The following is a 25143-nucleotide window of genomic DNA, read 5'->3' on the forward strand; positions in this document are numbered from 1 at the left end:
TAATGAGTTTTGCTCTAGGACCTTAATGACATCATTACCATGTGACCAGTAACCTAGCAATTACTGGTCACATGGCTATGAGGTCATCACAGGTCCTGCGGAGTGTTGCAGAAGTTAACTGTGGAGCTTTTTTGTGTAAAGATTACATCAGAAAAAGGTGACAGGGGCTGTTATGTTAATATACTGTAAACTACTGTATAGTGAGGTGCTGTATACTGTGTGGTGGGCTGTATATTGTGTGGTGGGCTATATATTGTGTAATGGGCTGTATATTGTGTGGTGGTCTGTATACTGTGGGGGGGGGGGGGCTGTATACTGTGTGGGGGCCTGTATACTGTGTGGTGGGCTGTATACTGTGTGGTGGGCTGTATACTGTGGGGGGCCTGTATAGTGTGGGGGGGCCTGTATAGTGGGGGTGGGGGCTGTATTGTGTATAGTGTGGGGGGCTGTATACAGTGAGGTGTTGTATACCGTGAGGTTCTGTATACAGTGGGCTGCTATACTGCTCTACTATATACTGTGGGGTACTGTATAGTGTGGGGTGCTAAACTGCATACTGTGTGGTGCTGTATACTATAGGGTGCTATACTGCATACTGTGGGGTGCTGGGGTGCACTGTAACATTAGGGTGAGCCGAGCCCTGGTCTCCTTCCTGCAGAGCGGTGCCCACTTCCAGCCCAGAGCACTGATCCTGATCCGCTGGAGTCTTCAGAACTGGAAGTATTTACAGTCATTCACTGGACTCTACCAGATGTGTGGATTTTTTGTGTGTGTGTTGTGGTGGAGGGCGTGATTGCATGCTAAGGTGTGGGAAGGCGGGATCCAGGGGGCCCAAGTAAATTTTTGCTCAGGGTCCAATCAATATTAAAGACAGCCCTGCCGATTATGTATTGACTACCTGAAGGAAAAAAAGTTCGTTTTCAGTAGTAGTTGGCTCAGGGCAGGCTTAAAACAATTGTGCACTGCACCCACAAAACACATTTGCTGTAGATCGCTGAGTAAAGAAGCAGTTCTTGATAAGATTTCTCCCTAATCTCTCCCTCACAGCAGCTGCAGCCTCTCCCTACACTAATCCGAGCAGAGTGACGGGCGGCGCTACGTGACTCCAGCTTAAAGAGGACCTTTCACCAGAAAAAAACTTCTAAACTAACTATACAGGCATGTAGAGCGGCGCCCAGGGACCCCCCTGCACTTACTGTTATACCTGGGCGCCGCTCCGTTCTCCCGTTATTGCCTCCGGTATCTTCATAGTTAGGCTCCACCCAGGGGAACCTGCCGTCGGCTCATTCTCCCATGCTGTAGCGCTGGCCAATCGCAGCGCTCAGCTCATAGCCTGAGAGATAAGGCACCATTACCTTCACTACCATCAACTCTGCTTCATTGCCGTGATCTGATCGCCACCTATATTATTTCCTGTTACTTGTCTTAATGTTCTGTCTCTAACAACCATATAAGAACTTTCCCAAGAAGACTTTATCTCAAGAGTTTCATATTCCTGTGGTTGATTTCTAACACCAACAAGTTCTGCAGTTTAGCAATTAGATTTGGCCCTTGCTTAGATCTTTTTGTTTGCCCATTTGTAGTGCTTCCAACATGTCAAGAAATGACTGTGCCAATGCATGCAATGCAGGTGCCATTGTTGTGAGATAATCAATGTTATTCACTACACCTATCAGTAGTTTCAATGGTATGGCTTATTGGCATAGTAATATGGTATACCTATACAGATTTATTGATCAATGTGAAAATCAACCTTTAAAGAACAAATATTGATAGAAGGATTCTGGTCATCATAAGACATCACATGGAAGAGTTGTTAGTTGTGCAACCGGCAATGAAAACTTCCATATGCTTCATCAGCCACACAACTTGAAAATGCTGACCTCAGGCTAGACTATCAAATTATACTTAATATATTAACTATGGCTGCTGTAGAAGTAAGTTACAGCACTTCTCATGGAGGTTCAGCAACTTATTGCACTTATTCAGCTTGCTTGGTTAGATTTTTACATAGTTTTATATTTTCAGTTAGTTTTCATTGCAACTATTTGCATAACCTAACTTAAAAAGTAATAATAATTATAGTGTGGCATTCATGCTTAGTATTGGTGTTCAGCTTCCTGGAGGGTCTGTTTTCAACAGTAAAATCCCCAAGAAACATTCTGCATTTATAGTCTAACATACCGTAATGGGATTTTTTAGCCATAATATTAGTAAGCCTGCCATTGGCAAGACTCACATTGTATAATGTTTCATAACAAGGTTCCTTAGAGACTTCATAGTGGTCCTTCAATCATTGAGAGGTCTCTGTTATGTTTCCATTTGAACATATTACTCATAGTCAACTTTTGATTTGGCTACACACCATATCTTGTATTAGCAACTTTTGATTTGGCTACATACCATACCTTGTATTGCCAAAACAATGGACTCATTATCATATTTTGCCCGGGAGTTTCATATCTATGTTTAATAAGATAAAATATACATCATATCATTTCTTCACAAGGTGGACACATTCCAAGGCAAAATTTGGAAGTTGGTTTGTTTGTCCTTTCTTCTGTATATAAATGAAACAAAACGATGGGTCTGTACCTTAGACTTCATTCTAAGCTTCTTTTCCTGTAGAGACAACCAAAATGAAAACCTTGGTATGTATCGACACATGGAAACTATTGCTATAATGGCTGATGCTATTTACATTATATGGGCACTGGGCCTTGTGCTTGCCACCAAAATAACCCCTTTCAGATGAATTAAACTAAATTTAAAGTTTCAGAACTATATGCAACAAATCTGCTGTGTGTGAATCTACACTAGAGGGTTAAAATGAAGATTATATTAACATAAAACGTGCAGGTAAGTTATAGAGTTGCAATGCTGGGGCCACTGACATAGGAGGCCACTTGAAGCTTATTAAGGTTTATGTGTGATCCAATGAGCGTGCTATTCATTGCAGAAAAATGGGTGTAAGATTCAAAAATTTAACATGTGGAGTTAATTTTTTGAAGGCAAGTTCAGTTGAGATTAAAACTTAAAGCTAATGGAAGCAGTTTATATATGTTTTTGGCTAATGTTCCTCTTGGTTTTTAGGATTTCTACTTGTAGTCATTAAATAAGCACCTCCACTGTTACCATCCAGAGGATATTTCTAGTCATAGTTGCTGGAACTGTAATAGCCCTTTAGCCTCTCTTCTCTTGTCTAGTCTACAGAGTGGTCAATGTGTGATCTGTAGTGAACAGTAGTGACTCACCTCATTGCCAGGCGCCTCATGTCCAGGCTACACTATAGTGAAGAACTACAAAATCTTCCATCAGTGGAGATTACAAAAAAATGATAAAGAATGAATATTCCCAAGAGGTTTTTTCTGGCCTATTCTAGACTAAAAATAAAATTAAATGCAAAAAGTTTTCAAAAAGCAACGGCACCCATGCCAACACAACAGCCACCCTGTTTACCTGAGATCATACATATTATATATCAAAACAACAAAAACGCCATTTGGAAGCCATTCTATTTGAGTGTGAATATACAAATTTAAAGGATTAGCAACCATAAATGTATCTATTTTTTACCTTTTCAAGTATTACCGCAAAAAAAAACTAAAAAAGAAAAAAATGAAATGCTCTGGCTTTTACACTAGATGAATTTGATAAAGTGAAATGAATACTCTGCATATTTCTCTCTTTCAGGTGATTTTCGCTGCTCTCCTTGGATCTCTGCTTGCTACTGATGTAAGAATTCCTATAAAATTCTTCATATCTGCTAGTCATGTATTTTTACATGGAATGTGGCTCTAGTTTTGTTCCAGAATTTCTTCTTCTGCTTTGATATTATAGAAGATTGTGAGTAACTTTCTAACATTCTCCCATAGAACATCAATGTTAATAATCAAGGTAACGATGGAGACAATGTGCATCAAACGGTGAATATTAACAACCAGGACCAAGTGGCCAACATTCATAATCTAAATGGCTGGAACTCCTGGGACTCCATCTGTGACTACGGGAATGTAAGTACCTGTCTGACCTCGACAACCACTTGTATAAAAACATGTATAAAAAGGTGTTGCCTTCATACAATATAATAAGGACAATGTATTATTGTATATATAGCGCCATACAATATACGTTTAGTAGGAGCCTTGTCCACACCAGTTTATATTTTATTAGCAGTAGGAAAAAGATAAATGAAGTCACAAATAGAATGTGCAGCTCTGGTCATCTCAGATGGAGACAGTGCTGGACAAGAGGTCAGGAGCCAGGTAACATGCTTGTCAATAGAGAGAAGTTTTCAGTGAGCGGATTGCAGAATGAGGGAGGAAGTTCCCCAGGAGAGAGGAAGCACAAGAGAAGTCTTACATATAAGATACATTTTAAGCATTAAGATTTACTGAATATGGGAATTTTATAGTTCTACTACCATTCCCCAATTTAGCATCCCATTTCTACCATTAAAATGTAAGCATATATAGAAATCTTAGGAAAAGCTACCTTTTTCTAAGAATTCTATAGGGAAGGATACATTCATCATTCAGAAGACTATCACTTTTTAAAATATACATATTATAGTCTCAGCACATGAATATAATTCTTCATACGATTATATAAATTCTTAATACACTTTCTGTATCACTTTGCAGTTTTTCTATTATATATTTTAGAAAACTGTCATTCAGTAGAAAACTTTACGGTAGGACCACAGGTTCAGGTTTTTGGATGCAGTTTTGGAAGCAAAAAACAAGTAAATAAAAAAGGAAAAGAAGTCTTATCTGTCCTTTATAGTTTCTCTTCTTTTATGATCCCCTCATGATTTTGGCTTCTAAAACTGCATCAGGATTCAGGAACAGTGACATGCCTAAGGTGTTTGGCATCCATGGCGGGATCTTTTTCTGCCATCCCACCTACTTTAAAACATTGTGCCTATTCTCAGTAGTTATGCCCCCATTGTGCCCCTCTCACAGTAGTAATGCCCTCATTATGCCCCCTCACAGTAGTTATGCCTACACTGTGCCCCTTCACAGTGGTTATGCCGACATTGAGCCCCATTCACAGTATATATGCCCTTATTGTGTGCCCTCACAGTAGTTATGCCCACACTGTGCCCCTCAGAGTAGTTATGTCTAGCATGTGCCCCTTCACAGTACTTTTTCCCACATTGTGCGCCTCTCACAGTAGTTATCTCTTTCTTGTATCATTTCACAGTAGTTATGCATTTATTTTGCCCCCTCACAGTAGTTATAAACCTTCTGTATGACCCTTCACAGTAGTTATCCCTTCATTGTGCCCCCTTTACAGTAGTGATGCCCTATTCATGCTCCATTCACAGTAGTAATGCCCTCTGTATCCCCTCCTCACAGTAGATATGCCATCTCTATGCCTCTTCACAGTAGTAATACCCTCTCTATGCCTCATTCACAGTAGTAATGCCCTATCTGTGCCACATTCATGCTAGTAATGCCCTCTTTGTGCCCCCACAAAACAAGCCTTTGAATGGAAACAAGAATAATCTATTATACTGAAAGCAAGCAGATAATTAAAACCAGTGGTGGTAGTGGTGGGGAAGGGGATATCAAAGGTAGCGTGCAAGTACGTTTTTTGCATATTTGTGCACTAGCAGTGATGGACAGTACTTACTGGGAGCATGTTTTACCTCCTGTGGCTGGCAGTTATAGTATATTTTATGCCAGAAACTACAAAGTAAAGCTACAATAGACTGCAAAAGCTACCATAGACTCGTTTTTCTTGGACGTGAACAGCCAGAAGACGCAAAAAATTTATGAAGAGGCAACTTTTTTATAAATTTATCACATCTTACTCCATCAAACTGCTGACTTAGACTGGAGTATGAAATGCCAGTCTTAAAATACAGCTGCATATGTAAATCCTACTCATTCCTCTACTTGTAAATTTATATTTCATTCCATTTCATTTGTCACATCTACTTTTTTATTGCAGATCTTGGTGTTTCAGATTTCAAAAAAATCATATAAAGAATTAATTTGCAAATCTGCACCACTATCAAATTTTTCCCCGGGGTGTAGATGAGATACGTTAAAAATAATTCTCATCTACTTTGCTGATGCTGCAATACGCTGAGGATTTCCAACCCGCTAATTTGAAGGAAAAATCAGCTACATATATACCCTTAGACTATAAGACATGGACAGTTACAATAGTGATGCACTTACTGGATTTGTAATCTGTTTGAATCTTATTCTATTAAAGGGAGTATTTGCAACACGACTGTATGGAAAGAGGATGTGCATGGTGACAAAGATCGATAAGACTGTTTTCCCCAGCCTGGAAGTCCTTAAACAGAATCCCGTAAGGAGTTCAATCATTTACTGTTATATTATTGAGAGTAGAAATATTGGAGAATATATCATGAGGGGAAAATTTGAAGTCAGTTTTCCCGCGTTGTCATATTTTGTTCCTAATTTATCAAATTTTGCACGTTGTTTGTTAAATGTGGCTCATCTTTAAAGGGGTTTTGCAGGAGTTTTATACTGATGAGCTATCCTATGGATATCCTCTGAATAGTATCTGATAGTGGGGGTCCGACACCAGAGACCCCCGCCGATCAGCCGTTTGAGAAGGCACAGCGGCCGCGCCCTTATCTCAGCAAACCAAAAATAATGCCATATATTGTATATTGTATGTCGCAGCTCAGCCTCATTGAAATGAAGTGAGCTGTGTCTGGGCCATGTGACCGATGAACGTGGTGCCACATGGCCTAGGCAAACCTGGAGAAAGCCGTGGTGCTACTGCGAGCATTGGTGCCTTGTCTCAAGCTGCTGTTGGACACCTGCCAATCAGTTACCGATGACCTATCCAGAGGTTAGATCATCAGTGTAAAACTCCCGGAAAACCCCTTTAAACCTGACACTTTTGTCTAGAAATACTACTCCAGTGTTCTGCACCCCCTTTCCCTGCTGGTGCGGCTTTGGGACTTTTTCTGGGGACTTTTTTTTTTAAGTTCCAGTGATAAATCGTGAGTGAAACTCATTAACATGGCTACTCATGCATAATTTCCCACCTACTGTACAAAACTGGAGTGGTGTAAAAATGCTAAAAGTCACATTTGCACAAATGACCTAAAAAAAGATGAAAAATCCTTATTTTGTGGCTTTTTTCAGTTTTGGTGAGTGGAGTACACAGAGAATTGGGAAGGGGAGTATGCCGAAGATAAAAATTGGGCATGTTTCAGGTTCTGCCTGACACCATACTTCTAACCACCCAGGACAGGAGGTGATGGTGCCCCCTATTTTCAATCCTTTTTTTGCTAACATTGCTACAGCAGCGGCACAACGTCCCAGCGCAGGTTCTGTCACAGACAACAGCTCTTTGACTTAGGCCTCACACACACGACATGTCAGCATTTCCATCTGCAAACCATCTTCTCTCTCCCATCAATAGAAATTACTATTATCTCAATACAGACCAAAGTAGGACATGCTCTAGAATTTGTGGAATGGCAACAGATCCGCAAGAAATTCCGATGTGTACATGGCCCCATAGAAATGAAAGGGATAGCACATGTATGAAAAATACCGCTGTGTGCACAAGGCCTTACTATGTAGATATATCCACATATACTATATGATGGATGCATCACTATGCACAGGAAATAATGCTGGCACACAGAAGTACGCCGAAAATAAGGCCCTGATTTATCAAACGGATTATTTTGGAGTAAATTGTGAATTTCCTGTCATTTTACTTGCAAGACAAATTTATCAGTTGTATGCAATATGCCAAAGTCATTTTTTTGCTTCTGAAACCGAGCTGTTTGTGGCCGTTTCTGTGGTTTTGGCCCTTATTTATGATGGCGGATTGTCTCAGCTGCTCTCACTCCTGATCTGCCGTAGCTGTGGCAGGTGAAAATAAGTCAGAATGCGGCAGCTTAGCCTGTGCTAAATTCAACAACTGTTGTGCACGGCCTTCATAAATGTTTATATGTAAAAAATGTTATATTAATATATATATATATATATAGAAACATTTTCAATTAAACTAATTTATTGTATATGTAACCCAAATGGTGCATACAGAAAATGCAACTTGTCATACAAAAAACAACAGCCATGAAGCCAGAAAAATAGTATTAATGTCCTTAATGGGTTAATATAGGGACACACACTAATCTGTAATGGGCCCACACTTGTCAGGGTCCCCATAGCAGCTGCCTGTGCTGCCTTTATGGTAAGTATACCATATACTTAGTATTTTTGGACAATATAAATACACAACAACTTTTTTTTTTTTAGGTCCCCAAGAGGACTCCTTCACCCCAACAAGCAATCATTAGATTGCAATTTGTATACAGTAATGGAATTTTGTCCATTACCCTACACAAAGATTGCTATATTTCAATTCAGTGCTGCCACCTGCTGGCCTGAATTGTAATTTACATGTAATAAGCCTAGAAGCCAAGTACATGCTCTACAGTGAAACACCTACCCCATTCTCCACCTTGGAGAGGTATTCTTTTCCGGCAAGTGCACGTTTATGAGCTTTCAGCCTCTTAGATGACCACGGCATCTGAAGGGCTAAATGTAAGCGATCGGCATTACCACCAGTTGCAGACATTAGCCCCAGGTGTCTGCTAAGGGAAACACTAGGCACCTGGTTGCAATGGTGCTTGCTCCGCTTCAGAGTGGGTGCCATCTTTAAAGACCCGACATCCGCCGTAATATTACAGCGGATGTCAGGAAGGGGTTAACAAAGTGTCACTTCTCCTGACATGTCTGTTTTAGTAATTAATTGTATTTCACATGTAATGAATTTTTTTATATAATTTTATGTTTTTATATAGTTCTATGTTGTGCTATTTTTCCTAGAAGTTTAGACAAGACTTGCCAGCAGTCTGCAGTAAAAGTAAACGTGGGTGTTAGCGATTAGGGATGTGTCCCTGACAGTCGGACATTATCCAATCAGTGCCCCAATTACCAGACTACGCAGCCTTATAAAGGATTGGTAACTCATTCATAAATGTCTAGTAGAAAATAGAGGAACAGAGCGATGCCCCAGAATATTTGTTGCATAGGTCATGCAAGTAATCACTAAAACAGACATGTAAGGAGAGGTGACTGATCTTCTTTAAATACTTTTTTCCAAGTTGTATTACTTTGTGATGAGAATGTACAGAGAAGTGTACGTGACATTGGCAATAGAGGAATGTACCACTGAGCCTCTGCAGTCATGTGTCGCTTGGGGACAAGCCACTGCTGAGGCCAGTGAATGGCTCTAGCGTTGTACATGGCCACAGGCAGGACGTCACACTTCCAGTCCACAGGAGACTGGGGATGGGAACTTCAACGCTGAAACGGTGGCCATTGAAGAGGTGATTCGGTTTCTTTTGTTGATTTTAAACACATTCCGGGCCTTCATTGATTTTAGCTTGGGGGTTGGGCGATCCCTTTAATTTGTTCCAACGTTACATGTGTACGTTTCAATTTTTTTCCATGCTTAGGTCAAGACCACAAAACAGCTCTTCAAGTTTAATATTAACCAAGTTCCCATTGCTAACATTGGCATTTATGGTGTCCATATTGATGCCCTGTGTCATGGAATCCCATCCTACACTGCTGATGCAAACCAAGGTGAGGTCAGAGGCCTTAATCCCTAATGTTAACACCGACTAGCTTCTAAATGTATGGCAGGAACTTACTGCAGTTTTCAGGTGGATGCAATTCGAGAACCCTTAGGCCTCTTTCACATGGGCATCTTATTTTTGGCCCAGATAAGAGGCGGGTGCGTTGCAGGAACACCCGCGATTTTTCTGCGCGAGTGCAAAACATTGTATTGCGTTTTGCACTCGCGTGAGAAAAATTTTCACGCGACGCACAGAAGTTCGGGTTTGGGATCAGTGTTCTGTAGATTGTATTATTTAAAATAATAGCATTCTGAATACAGAATGCATAGTAAAACAGCGCTGGAGGGGTTAAAAAAATAATAATAATTTAACTCACCTTAGTCCCCTTGATCGCGAAGCCCGGCATCTCCTTGTGTCTCCTTTGTTGAATTGGACCTGTGGTGAGCATTAAATACAGGTAAAGGACCTTTGATGACGTCACTCCCGTCATCACATGGTCTTTTACCATGGTGAATCACCATGGTAAAAGAACATGTGACGTACCATGTGATGACCAGAGTGACGTCATCAAAGGTCCTTTACCTGTATTTAATGCTCACCACAGGTCCTATTCAACAAAGGAGACACAAGGAGATGCCGGGCTTTGCGATCAAGTGGACTAAGGTGAGTTAAATTATTATTATTATTATTTTAACTCCTCCAGCGCTGTTTTACTATGCATTCTGTATTCAGAATGCTATTATTTTCCCTTATAACCATGTTATAAGGGAAAATAATAATGATCGGGTCTCCATCCCGATCGTCTCCTAGCAACCGTGCGTGAAAATCGCACCGCATCCGGACTTGCTTGCGGATGCTATGCGATTTTCACGCACCCCATTCACTTCTATGGGGCCTGCGTCGCGTGAAAATCGGACAATATAGAGCATGCTGCGATTTTCACTCAACGCACAAGTGATGCGTGAAAATCACTGCTCATGTGCACAGCCCCATAGAAATGAATGTGTCCGGATTCAGTGCGGGTGCAATGCGCTCAACTCACGCATCGCATCTGCACGGAATACTCGCCCGTGTGAAAGGGGCCTTAGGCCCCTTTCACACGAGCGAGTTTTCCGCGCGGGTGCAATGCGTGACGTGAACGCATTGCACCCGCACTGAATCCGGACCCATTCATTTCAATGGGTCTGTGTACATGAGCGTTGTTTTTCACGCATCAGTTCTGCGTTGCGTGAAAATCGCAGCATGTTCTATATTCTGTGTTTTTCACGCAGCCCTGGCTCCATAGAAGAGAATGGGGCTGCGTGAAAAATGCATTGCATCCGCAGGCAAGTGCGGGTGCGATGCGTTTTTCACTGATGGTTGCTAAGAGATGTTGTTTATAAACCTTCAGTTTTTTATCACGTGCGTGAAAAACGCATCAAAACGCATTGCACCCGCGCGGAAAAAAATGAACAACTGAACGCAATCGCAGACAAAACTGCCTGAACTTGCTTGCAAAATAGTGGGAGTTTCACTGACCGCACCCTGAACGCATCCGGACCTAATCCGTCACGCCTGTGTGAACTCAGCCTTAGGTTGGTTTCACACGGGCGTTGCGGATTAGGTCTGGATGCGTTCATTCAAACTCGCACCATTTTGCAAGCAATTTCAGTCAGTTTTGTCTGTGATTGCATTTAGTTGTTCCGTTTTTTCAGCGCGGGTGCAATGTGTTTTGATGCGTTTTTCACACGCGTGATAAAAAACTGCAACCATCAGTAAAAAACGCATCGCACTTGCTTGCAGATGCAATGCGTTTTTCACGCAGCCCCATTCACTTCTATGAGGCCAGTGCTGCGTGAAAAACGCAGAATATAGAACATGCTGCGATTTTCATGCAACGCAGAACTGATGCGTGAAAAACAACGCTCATGTACACAGACCCATTGAAATGAATGGGTCAGGATTCAGTGCGGGTGCTATGCGTTCACGTCATGCATTGCACCCGCGCGGAAAACTTGCTCGTGTGAAAGGGACCTTAAAGGGGCTCATTTTCTAGTAGCCATGCTTAAATTACAGTCATTAAAGCAGTTGTCTTACTTCAGCAAATGGCATTCATCATGTAGAGAAAGTTAATACAAGCAAGTTAATACTAATGTATTGTTATTATCCATATTGCCTCTTTTGATGGCTTCAATAATTTTTCCAATACATTATACACTGTTCGCTTCCATGGCTATGACCACCCTGAAATCCAGCAGCGGTGGTCATGCTTGCACACTATAGGAAAAGATTACGACCTCTCTGGTGGCCGGACAGCGGGAGTGTGCTTAGGCCCACTTTTTCGTATAGTGTGCAAGCATGACCACCACTTCTGGATTGCAAGGTGGTCGTAACTCCTGGATACAAGCAGTGAATAATATGATAGTAAAAAAAAGGAAAACTATGAAATGTACTGTAATATTAGACCACTGTGGCTGTTGATCTTAACCTGTTCTCCTTCTTCTCTTCCTTAGTGGATGAGTTTTATGATGACAATTGCGACAGCCAACAGCATTATCACCTTTGCAGGCATCAGTTTCTGTTTTTAATCCAGTATGGCACGCCTCATAGGCAAATCCATACCATTTTCTGTTTGAATCTTTCTTTTTCTATAAATAAAGCATTTATATCAATGATTTTTGTATCTTATGTTTTGTATCATGAGTGAGACAAATGGTGCAAAATGATAAATTAGATTTAAGTGATTGTCCACAACTATATACACTCATTGACAAAAAAATAAAATAACACACCAAAAATGATTGGTTCAATGAAACTTTTTATGTGTGAATGTAAGGATGATATCAGCAGCACCCAATCATTTACACTGGGGATGAACAACACATGTGCTTGTTCCCCTGCCCATCTCCGATGTTGGAATAGACGGTCACATGACCCTCCATCTGTTATCAACATAAGAAAGGTAATATGGAAAACATTGAACAAATGAAAAAAACATTGTTAAAACCCACCGAGTATGATCACAAAGTGTACACCTTTTTTTTTTCAAGATTTAGGTAAATCCCTGCACAGTTAGAGGGATGGGAGGGGGAGTGTGGGCAAAGTTTGGATTTAATACCAAGAAGAACTGAGCAACAGAGGAACCTCTGGTAACCAGATGAAATGATCCCCAAATTGGTTGACAGGAAGCAGCTGTCAGATACTTACTGAGACAGAAACTGAAGACAGGAAACATCTGTAGCACAGAGTTACCGTACATAAGCAGTGTTGAAGTAAACTTCTCTGGGTCCACCTAAGAAAATTATTATCAGGGTCCACACTTCATCCCTTTTCCATATGTCCATTCCACAAAAAAAATGAAACATGTCTTATTATTATCCACATTATGGACAAGGAGGACTGTTCTATTAAGGAACAACTGTTCCGTTCCGCAAAATATGGAATGCATATGGACGTCATCCGTATTTTTGGGATGAAGACCAGGGATAGGTCCTGTCTAACTAATTTGATCAAACTTCTATGAGGAGGTACAGTATTTTCTAGGCTGGACCAGGGTAATGCTGTGGATATTATGTATCTGGTCTTTTCAAAAATATTTGATACTGTACTATAGAAAAGGTTGGTACATAAAATGAGGATGCCAGCACTAGGGGATAACACTAGGGGATAACAGGCCATCAATATCAAACACCCGGTAAACTCCTTTAACCTCTTCCGTTGCATCTTTAAACATGGCACCCTCTGAGGACTTGAGCTGGCACCATCTGGTTTCTACAATTTTAAACAGCAGAAACCCAGAGCTAATGCCTGTGATCAGCGATAACACCAGTCACAAACATTGAACCCCTCCGATGCTGTTGTCAATTATGACCATGGTTTCTGAGAGGTGGAGCCGTTCGGGGTAGATTTAGAGAGCCGTTCATTCGTTGTGGTAGCCTCTGGCCTTCCAAAGGCTCTAAACAGGGAGTAAAAACCAAAAATGCAAAAACAGAAAATTGCAGGGTCTTGAGTTAACAACTGGCATAGGGATAGGAATCCTAAGGTGGTTATCAATGGGTCACAGTCACCAGTGGGGTACCACAGGGGTCAATATTGGGCCTTTACTGTTCAATATGATTATTAATGATTATGTAGAGGTACCAGAGAGAAGAATTGAGATTTTTATCAACGACACTTGAACACTGTAAAATAATTAGCATAATCTCTGATCATCATCTACAGTAGTTAAGACAAAGTTATCTTGGCTCGGGAAATATGGCTTCAGTTGCCAAGGGTGGTTCAAATAATTTTCTAAATCATGTTGCAGAATGGCCAAACCAGGCAGCCTGCAAAGAGAATATGCAGCAGATTACGAATTTCTTTATAACCATCGCAGCAATAACAGGTTGAAGTACAATCTATTTTATTTAGTAATTGGTAATGTCTTATACCATCTCAATATGATCTTATAATTTAGTTCCTAAAGTCTAGTAGAAATCAAGAATGAGTGTAAGTTGTGTTAAAAAAGCCTTATTTAGGTCTCTTTCCCATTTTCAGTGTACAATGCAATTGTGTGTGTCACAAGGAGAGAGATACCAGTGCAGAGTGTGCAGAGTGCACCAGTAAGAGTCTTATCACGGCATGTAAAGCAGTAAAGCAATCATTGCTGCCTAACAGATATCTTAGACAAGTTTTGTAACCAAGGGGAGTTGGGTTCACTTGAATGGAGCGAGCACTTGTAATTACACTATGTAACCGCTGTAAGGGAGACGACACATAGTGTAATGTAGATGAAGCAGAGCTCGGTGGAGTGCTGTCTCATCTTCAAACAGTTGATTGGGATGGGGGCTGCCGTCTGTCGGACCACTACCGATCAGATATTGATGACCTATCCTGAGGATTATTAAGAAATAATAAATAAAAAAACATACTGTATAACATACTGACACCACATGAATTAAAAAAAACAGCCAATCTTTAAAGGGACACTGACAGGGCCAATAAGCATATTGAGGTATATATATGGCAGTACAGGTCTTATAATGGGTATTACAATCATCTAAGTATCCCCCCTGTCCACATTATACATACAGAAAACTGAAGTTTTATAACCTGCTCCAACGGTCTTCAATCTGCCCAAGGGGCGGCGTTTCACCTCTCTTGCGCCCAGCCAGCCTCCCCCAACTGCAGCTTTGAAGCGCCGCCCAGCTCATGAATATTCAGTTTGCTGGGCGTCTTCTGCGGTTCCCGCTCTGAAGCGCTGCACTTAACAGTGCCCGGTGCATGCGCCGGATCTTGTGAAGTCCGGTACAGTAAGCGCCGCCCAGCTCATCAATATATGCTGGGCGGCGCTTACTGTCCCCGACTTCACAAGATCCGGCGCATGCGCAGGGCACTGTTCAGCGCAGCGCTTCAGAGCGGGGACCACAGAAGCCGCCCAGCAAACTGAATATTCATGAGCTGGGCGGCGCTTCAAAGCGGCAGTTGGGGGAGGCTGGCTGGGCGCAAGAGAGGTGAAACGCCGCCCCTTGGGCAGATTGAAGACCGTTGGAGCAGGTTATAAAACTTAAGTTTACTGTATGTATAATGTGGACAGGGGGGATACTTATATGATTGTAATACCCATTATAAGACCTGTACTGCCATATATATACCTCAATATGCTTATTGGCCCTGTCAGTGTCCCTTTAATGCTCTAAAAATATTACAATGAATGTCACTACTATCAAGTAAAAATCACAAGCATGAAAAGTTAAATCTATGGCTTTCATCTATGGCTTTCTCAAGAAAGAGGGTACTATGTGCCCTCTGAACAGTAACAATGCCTAGTTGACTGAAATAAAGCCCCCTTTCTGTCCCTAGAAAGTAATAATTCCCTATGAGTGCCCCTGGAAAGTAGTAATGCACCTCATCTACCTTAAAATAGTAAGATGTTCTCCTCACACAATAAACAATAAATATACTTTTATTTCCCCTGATAGAATAGTGCCCTATTTGTTTGAAAAAGTAAACTGATACTGACCTAATCCTGTGTGAAGAGTGTAGCGTCAGGTGCCATGATGCAGTGATGTCATCGAACCTCCTGTGATGGTATTCTGATATCCTGGCATGATTTTGGTGTCTTATAAGCCATAGGCCTGAGAAGCATGTGGTAAGTAGCATCCAGATGAATGCTAGAACCCAAAGTTGTCCAGCAGAACAGTGCCCAGAACATCACACAGCCTTCTCCAGTTTTCCTTCTTTCTATAGTGAATCCTGGTGCCATCTCTTGCCCAGGAAAGTGACAGACATGCACATGGTCATCCACATGATTTGAAAGAAATGATTTATTAGACCAGGTCACCTTTTTTGCTCCATGGTCCAGCTCTGATGCTCATGTGCCCACTGGAGGTGTTTTCAGAGGTTGAAAGCATGGGCTTTCTGACTGGTCTGCAGCTACGCAGTCCCATACATATACTTTTAAGAACACATAGAATCTTTTCTGTGGGGTTGGACCAGATGGGTTATTCTGTTTTTCCCATGCCCATCCATGAGTCTTGAGCACCCATGACACTGTCATCAGTTAAAGGGGTTGGCCACCATAAGTATAAAAAACAATAAAGTGCCCCAGACGGATCTGTCATGGACGGATTCATTCAGATAATACAACAGCATGTGCAGTGTCCCACTACGTGACCGTGGGCACCGCCAACTTATTTTCATTGTGTCTTAATGTCTTATATAATACCTGTATGCTGTAATTCATCTCATGTCATATTCTCCCATGTCACAATGTGATTCTACATGTAAGATCCTTTACACAGGCCTAGTTAGGGTGCACTACACTAGTTTCTCCATAAGATGGGCAGTGTTACAGTGTATATATAGGTTAGCTCAAGCCAAAGTTAGGCAGTTCCAGTCTAGACTAGTTTTAGTCAGTATGCAGCCATGAAGTAGCTGCTTGCTGGAGGGAGGCCTCCTGCCTCTCTGCTCTCTCCCTGTTGGCTCCACAGCCCATGGTTAAAGCTACAAGATTCCACCCAGAGGGGAGAAGTCCACTTCTACAGCACACTCCTCTGGGATGACCAGTGTCCAGCTACTAGAAGTATTCAAGGGGATTTTGATATTGTCTTAAGGTCAAAGGATAGCACAAGGCCATACTTAAGGCACCTTTGCAAGCAGGTGTAGGACACAGCTTCCGGCATCCACACCTCTAGTTTAAACCCTGAGAACAGATAGGCCATGTGTTGGAAAACACTGGAAAATAGAGGTTCAAGGACTTTGCAAGACACCTTCAAGTCAGGTTAGGATCAGGCGAGAGTTTTACCAGCCAAAGATTTTTATTTCTTCAAAGCCTAGTCTGAAGCAGTAGCTTTCTTGCATATATATTTAGGAATAAGAGCCTGTTTTCTTCAGAGGACTTACATTACCCTACCCCTGTATGCATGAGACTGTATTTTACACTGGGATGTACAAAATACTGTTTTATAAATTGGATGGAATTTTTACTAGGAGAAACGTTCAGTAAAAGTTATAATTTGGATTGCACCATCTTCGTCTCAGCCTTCAATTCCTCAATTAACACTACAGTAAAGGGTTGTACCACCACAAAAGGTACTGGCGTCACAACTTCAAGGGACCTTGCCATAGGCACATTAATACAGACCATCAAGGGCACCTCAAACCACCATCTGGCCTGTGTCCCTTACACCAGAGTGTGCCCCAGAGAATTATTGTGCCGTTCTCCTCTTCACTTATGCGAGCCTGCCCAGGGACGACTGTGAGTAACCAGAACTGTATTTACCTCGGCCCACCTATTACTCACACTATGACCTCACGTGTTATTCCCCTGTTTGGTCTGGCATACCGCATATCCTTCTACAAAACCACATAGTTAAAACTGCAAAATTGTGGATTTTTCAGTGAGTAGTCAGTAGCGCTGCTTGCTGTATTTCAATGGATTGTTTTGCACTTAAAATGGGCATCCAAAGGACTTAAGTAATTGTTTGCTGTGCCATCTCTGAGCAGCTTGGCGGTAAAAAAAAAGTCACACCCCCCTGAGAGCGGGAAAATATTGGTGCCACTGTGTTGAAAAGCGGGAATCGTATCTCTGCTGCGCCATAACCTCATTTACATGGATAATATATGCGCCGCCTACCCTATACTGGAGTACCTTTGGATGTACTGGAAGCAACTGCCTTACCGAACATGTCAACGAGCGGAGCAACAGAAAAGACTTCTGCGCTTAGAAAGCCACTGCCTGGGACAGGACCAGAGATGGGGGAGCCACCTGCCTACTCTCCGGGATCGGAGATGCCGCCCTACCCCTGCCGGCAGCCATGTGAGAGATTTCCAAAGCCAACTTCCGTGTGGCCTGCTCTAATGGAAGAGATAGGCGCCGCTGCAGTGCGCAAGACAACCCAAACAAAAATTTACTTTGAGGAGGTCGCCAAAGCCATCCATGAGGACCCTAGAGACTGTCAGCCCTGCTTGGTATGGAGGTCGGGCACTATCATCACCTTTGACAAGGATCGGGGTTTTGGATTCATCAAAGACCACACTACTGGCTGGGACCTATATGTTAATAGAAGGTCCGTCAAGCAGAGTTACTTACCATGGTACATGCATAACCTCCAGGAGGGTGAACAAGTAGAATCCACCCCTGCTGAGGTCCTGAGGGATCCGTACGCTACAGTGGTGACTCGCCCGCGACCTAAGTCAGAAAATTGGGATGACTCAGATAACCCTTCTTTCCCAGAGACTGAACAAAAGGTCCCACTGTAGCCCATCCGAATCACCTACCAGGAGAAAGCTGCGTTCATTGAACCTAATATCTTCTGGCAACTCACTGTATTGGAGAAGCCAGCCAGCCCGTATCCATTGCCAGAGCTTCCTCGCAAGGAATAAACCCTAGAGGACATTGCGAAAAGGGAAAAGTTCCATGCTCACCTGGAAGGTATGCGACAAGAGAAGGCGCTTCCCACAGCTGCTGAACCTGAGGTTTCCCACGGAGCTCAACGAGCCAAGGTGGAAGAATAGATTGCCAGATTGGAAGTTCATCTGGAAGACCTGCACCAGGTCGCTGCGCTCAGAGCAACACAACCACAGCGTGACAGCTGTGACACAGACTCTACCAAAGAGCCGCAGTTAACAGAGGAAAACTGTGACCTATCCACCAACTCTGCTACATCAGAGCTTACTGCTGCTGTTCCTGTGGTCCCAGCATTTACCAGCAATGATCCCATGATTGCTGCATCTATGAGGAGACTATCCTTTCCCACCAGCTAGGTTCGTCCATGGAGAGTATCTGCACCACCACCTGTAGGACCAACACAATGGGTAGGTCCTTTTCCAATTTACTTACCTGCAAGTACAGTTGCAAGAGTCAATCCTATGTATGACCCGAACTACTGGCCACAGTTAAAAGCAGAGCCTGGATTCACCATCCACGATGACCAGGGTGGAATGGACACCTATTTGTAAGTGGGCCAACACCAACACCTGCACCATTATGCTTTAATGACTGTTCCAGTACAGGTGTCATTTGTTGCAACAATGTGAGCTACTGCCAGTTCCCCATGGCCCAGTGGCAGTTTCCTTAAGTCACTCTGCACACCAATGTCCGCATTGTGCCTTTTGTCAGGACTCCCTGCCTGACAAGACTTTCTTCATCCCATTTGTGCCTGTTTTTGCACATGTTTTCCCTTTAACCCCTTATTCAGGTTAATTTGGGATTTTGCTATGGACCATGTTTTATAATGTTTTAAGCCATATGCCCAGAAGGACATTTTCTGTGATTATTGCACTAAACTATCTCTTAAAAAGTTTTATATACTAAAATATTATATTTGCACTTTGATATAAGCCAATACTTATTGGAACTCTTTATTACTTGCCATGGACTTTATTGCCCTTACTCATGATCGTCGCCCATATTTCCCCGTCAACCACCGAAAAGTGTCAACGCCCATTATTCACCCAGACTACTAATATATTATATGTGACGTTTTTGCCTAGAATGTAACTATAGTACATTGAAAAGTCCACATTTATATTTGCTCTTTTTGGAGGTGATTGTATATGGCGTATGCTTTGGTGTCTTTCAGGTGACCAGATTCCTGTCCTGGATGTGTCGGGGGCGACACATGTTATACAAGGGGGGTATGCAGTGTCCCACTAGTGACCTTGTAATTCCCCTGTTTGGTCTGGCATACCGCACATGCATCCGTTCAGAACAGATCTGTTTGTGTTATCTTTAACATAGCCAAGATGGATCTGTCTAGAACACCATTGAAAGTCAATGAACGACGGATATGTTTTCTATTGTGCCAGATTGTGTCAGCGAAAATGGATCCGTCCACATTGACTTGCATTGTGTGCCAGGACGGATCTGTTTGGCTTAGTTTCATCAGACGTACACCAAAGCTCTGCAAGCAGCGTTTTGGTGTCCGTCTCAAAAGCGGAATGGAGACTGAACTGATGCAAACTGATGCATTCTGAGCGGATCCTTTTCCATTCAGAATGCATTAGGGCAAAACTGATCCGTTTTGGACCACTTGTGAAAGCCCTAAATGGATCTCACAAAGGGAAAGCCAAAACGCAAGTTTGAAAGTAGACTTAGAATAGTGACATATTTATGTATTCCATTGGTTTTTCTAGCTTCATAAGTTTATGGCAAACACTTTTAAGGACAATGATATCAGAGGAAGATGGAACAAAGTTTAAAATGCATTAGATACTCATGCTTATACGTGCTAAAATACTTTTGGCCAATTAACTATAATTAAGTATAAAGAGGCGTAGGTCTTCCTTATGCATATCGATGTTTGAAGGTTGTCACATAACAAGAACTTTTCACCAATCAAGAATTGTGTAGTGTACAGGAGGTGTGACTTATCTTACATATGGTAATGTTCTAATGTGGTCTTCATAGAAATGAATATTAACATATCAATTATGTAATGTGAAACATTAGTATCTATGGACTGATGTACACTGCGGCAAACTTGATTTATACTAATGATCTCTGCTTTGTTCTCTGAGGTTTAAAAGTTCCTGTTTGGTGAGATAAGGCACCATTACCTTCACTACCATCAACTCTACTTCATTGCCGTGATCTTTCCGCCACCTATATTATTTCCTGTTACTTGTCTTGATGCTCTGTCTCTAATAAACATATAAGAACTTTCCCAAGAAGACTTTATCTCAAGAGTTTTATATTCCTGTGGATGATTTCTAACACCCACAATGCTTTGACCTAGTCAACTAGCAATTAGATTTGGCCCTTGCTTAGATCTTTTTGTTTGCCCATTTTCAGTGATTCCAACTCGGCCAAAAAATCGCGAAATATTGTGAATTCAAATATTGTCTATGCCACTCATTACTATAGAAGGATCGTGGTCATCATAAGACATCACATGGAAGAGTTGTTAGTTAGGCAACCAAAAATAAAAGCCTCCATATGCTCCATCAGTCTAGACTATCAAATTATACTTAATATATTAACTATGGCTGCTGTGGAAGTAAGTTACACCACTTCTCATGGAGGTTTAGCAACTTATTGCACTTTTTAAGCTTGCTAAGTTAGATTTTTACATAGTTTTATACTTTCAGTTAGTTTTCATTGCAACTATTTGCATAGCCTAACATAAAAAGTAATAATAATTATAGTGTGGAATTCATGATTATTATTGGTGTTCAGCTTCCTGGAGGGTCTGTTTTCAACAGTAAAATCCCCAAGAAACATTCTGCATTTATAGTCCAACATACCGTAATGGGATTTTTTTTTGCCATAATATTAGTAAGCCTGCCATCGGCAAGACTCACATTGTATAGTCCAAGCTTCATAACAAAGTTCCTTATAGACTTCATAGTGATCCTTCAATCATTGGGAGATCTCTGTTATGTTTCCATTTGAGCATATTACTCATAGTTAACTTTTGATTTGGTTACACACCATATCTTGTATTAGCAACTTTTGATTTGGCTACACACTATACCTTGTATTACCAAAACAATGGACCCATTATCAAATTTTGCCCGGGAGTTTCATATCTATGTTTAATAAGATAAAATATACATCATATCTTTTCTTCACAAGGTGGACACATTCCAAAGTAAAATTTGGAAGTTGGTTTGTTTGTCCTTTCTCCTGTATATAAATGAGACAAAACGATGGGTCTGCATGTACCTTAGACTTCATTGTAAGTTTCTTTTCCTGGAGAGACAACCAAAATGAAAACCTTGGTATGTATCGACATCTGGAAACTATTGCTATAATGGCTGACACTGTTTACATTATAAGGACACTGGGCCTTGTGCTTGCCACCAAAATAACCCCTTTCAGATAATTTGCAGTTGCAGAACTAGATGCAACAAATCTGCTGTGTGTGAGTCTACCCTAGAGGGTTAAAATGAAGATTATATTAACATAAAACTTGCAGGTAAGTTATAGCGTTGCAATGCTGGGGGCACTGACATAGGAGGCCACTTGAAGCTTATTAAGGTTTATGTGTGATCCAATAAGTGTGCAATTCATTGCAGAAAAATTGGTGTAAGATTCAATAAATTGAACATGTGGAGTTAATTTTTTGAAGGCAAGTTCAGTGGAGATGAAAACTTAAAGAGGTATTAAAGATTCAGCCATAAAGGTTCTTGTTTGTATAGTGAAAATGGAAGCAGTTTATGTTTTCAGCTAATGTTCCTCTTGGTTTTCAGGATTTCTACTTGTAGTCATTCAATAAGCACCTTCACTGTTACCATCCAGTGGATATTTCTAGTCACATTTGCTGGAACTGTAATAGCCCTTTAGCCTCTCTTCTCTTTTCTAGTCTACAGAGTGGTCAATGTGTGATCTGTAGTGAACAGTAGTGACTCACCTCATCTCCTCATGGCATGTCCAGGCTACACTATAGGGAGCTGTTTTCCTCCAGTGAAAAACTGCAAAAACTTCCATCAGTGGAGATTACAAAAAATTGATAAAGAATGAATATTCCCAAGAGGTCTTTTCTGGCCATTCTAGACTAAAAATGAAATGCAATACAAATAGTTTTCAAAAAGCAACGGCACCCATGCCAACATAACAGCCACCCTGTTTACCTGAGATCATACATATTATATATCAAAACAACTAAAACAACATTTGGAAGCCATTCTATTTGAGTGTGAATATACAAATTTAAAGGATTAGCAACCATAAATGTATCTATTATTTACCTTTTCAAGTATCACCCCTAAAAAAAAAAGCTAAAAAAAGAAAAAAAAAATGAAATGCTCTGGCTCTTAAGGGGTTAAGTATACACTAGATGAAGGTGATAAAGTGAAATGAATACTGTGCATATTTCTCTCTTTCAGGTGATTTTCGCTGCTCTCCTTGGATCTCTGCTTGCTACTGATGTAAGAATTCCCATTAAATTCTTCATATCTGCTAGTCATGTATTTATACATGGAATGTGGTTCCGGTTTTGTTCTAGAATTTCTTGGTTCTTTTTATTTCCTATGGAGAACAGTTGTGTTAACTTTGAGCCAATGTGTACTTACCAGCTATCCCTTGGTAGGCTCTGATTTTCACACTATTCTTGTTCTGCTTTGATATTTTAGAAGATTGTGAATAACTTTCCAACATTCTCCCATAGAACATCAATGTTAATAATCAAGGTAACGATGGAGGCAATGTGCATCAGACGGTGAATATCAACAACCAGGACCAAGTGGCCAACATTCATAATCTAAATGGCTGGAACTCCTGGGACTCCATCTATGACTATGGGAAAGTAAGTACCTGTCTGACCTCGACAACCACTTGTATAAAAACATGTATAAAAAGGTATACAAGATACGTTTAGTAGGAGCCTTGTCCACACCAGTTTATATTTCATAAGCAATAGGAAAAAGATAAAGGATGGCACAAATAGAATGTGCAGCTCTGGTAATCTCAGATGGAGACAGTGCTGGACAAGAGGTCAGGAGCCAGGTAACATGCTTGTCAATAGAGAGAAGTTTTAAGTGAGAGGATTGGAGAATGAGGGAGGAAGTTCCCCAGGAGAGAGGAAGCACAAGAGAAGTCTTACATATAAGATACATTTTAAGCATTAATATTTACTGAATATGGGAATTTTATAGTTCTACAACCATTCCCCAATTTAGCACCCCATTTCTACCATTAAAATGTAAGCAAATATATAAATCTTAGCAAAAGCTACCTTTTTCTAAGAATTCTATAGGGAATGATACATTCATCATTCAGAAGACTATCACTTTTTAAAATATGCATATTATAGTCTCAGCACATGAATATAATTCTTCATACGATTATATAATTTCTTAATACACTTTCTGTATCACTTCGCAGTTTTTCTATTATATATTTTAGAAAACTGTCATTCAGTAGGAACCTTTAGGGTAGGACCACACAGGTCAAGTTTTTGGATGCAGTTTTGGAAGCAAAAACCAAGAGTGAAATAAAAAAAGGAAAAGAAGTCTTATCTGTCCTTTATATTTTCTCTTCTTTTATGATCCTCTCATAATTTTGGCGTCTAAAACTGCATGAGGAACAGTGACATGCCTAAGGTGTTTGGCATCCACTTTAAATTATTGTGCCTGTTCTCAGTAGTTATGCCCCCATTGTGCCCCTCTCGTAGTAGTAATGCCCTCATTATGCCCCCTCACAGTAGTTATGCCCACACTGTGCCCCTTCACAGTGGTTATGCTCACATTGAGCCACATTAACAGTAGATATGCCCTTATTGTGTGCCCTCACAGTAGTTATGCCCTCTCTGTGCACCCTCACAGTTGTTATGCCCACACTGTGCCCCTCAGAGTAGTTATGTCTAGCATGTGCCATCTTCACAGTAGTTTTTCCCACATTGTGCTCCCCTCACAGTAGTTATCTCTTCCTTGTGTCCCCTCACAGTAGTTATGCCCTCTATGTGCCCTTTAACATTAGTTATGCCCTCATTGTGCACCCTCACAATAGCTATAAACCTTCTGTATGCCCCTTCTTAGTAGTTATCCCTTCATTGTGCCCCCTTTACAGTAGTAATGCCCTATTCGTGCTCCATTCACAGTAGTAATGCCCTCTGGATCCCCTCCTCACAGTAGATATGCAATCTCTATGCTCCAATAACAGTAGTAATACCCTCTCTATGCCTCATTCACAGTAGTAATGCCCTATCTGTGCCACATTCACAGTAGTAATGCCCTCTCTGTGCCCCTACAAAACAAAACACTGGATGTAAAAAATGTTAGATTCATTTAAAGGGTTTAGGCTTTGAATGGAAACAAGAATTATCTTTTATTCTGAAAGCAAGCAGATAATTAAAATCAGTGGTGGTAGTGGTAGGGGAGGGGGATATCAAAGGTAGCGTGCAAGTAAGTTTTTTTGCATATTTGTGCACTAGCAGCGATGGACAGTACTTACTGGGAGCATGTTTTACCTCCTGCTGCTGGCAGTTATAGTATATTTTATCCCAGAAACTACAAAGTAAAGCTACAATAGACTGCAAAAGCTACCATAGACTCATTTTTCTTGGACATGAACAGCCAGAAGACGCACAGAATTTATGTATTTTTAATAAATTTGACACATCTTACTCCATCAAACTGCTGAC

At 41.2% G+C, this 25143-nt stretch overlaps 1 protein-coding gene and 1 long non-coding RNA gene across 2 annotated transcripts; both read left to right on the forward strand.

Moving 5' to 3' along the window:
* The first annotated feature begins 1922 nt into the window (after positions 1-1922).
* LOC122925664 (gastrokine-1-like) lies at positions 1923-12165 on the forward strand. Its single transcript, XM_044277014.1, has 6 exons — positions 1923-1937; positions 3694-3774; positions 3876-4013; positions 6229-6327; positions 9476-9610; positions 12091-12165. Exons 1-6 carry the CDS (start codon positions 1923-1925, stop codon positions 12163-12165), a joined length of 543 nt encoding a protein of 180 aa, XP_044132949.1.
* Positions 12166-21744: 9579 nt separating this feature from the next.
* Positions 21745-23268, forward strand: LOC122926519. The gene is made up of 3 exons (XR_006387681.1): positions 21745-21781; positions 22889-22930; positions 23170-23268. It is a non-coding gene; the product is annotated as an uncharacterized LOC122926519 (long non-coding RNA).
* The last annotated feature ends 1875 nt before the right edge of the window (positions 23269-25143 follow it).

Source organism: Bufo gargarizans, chromosome 2 (assembly GCF_014858855.1).
Source record: "Bufo gargarizans isolate SCDJY-AF-19 chromosome 2, ASM1485885v1, whole genome shotgun sequence".
Classification (NCBI taxonomy): Eukaryota; Metazoa; Chordata; class Amphibia; order Anura; family Bufonidae; genus Bufo; species Bufo gargarizans.

Bases quoted from the DNA above. Each gene is read 5' to 3' on its own strand.
- LOC122925664 (XM_044277014.1), top strand. The intron at 6,328-9,475 runs GTAAGGAGTTCA...TTCCATGCTTAG, and splicing joins AAGTCCTTAAACAGAATCCC to GTCAAGACCACAAAACAGCT. The intron at 9,611-12,090 runs GTCAGAGGCCTT...TCTCTTCCTTAG, and splicing joins CTGATGCAAACCAAGGTGAG to TGGATGAGTTTTATGATGAC.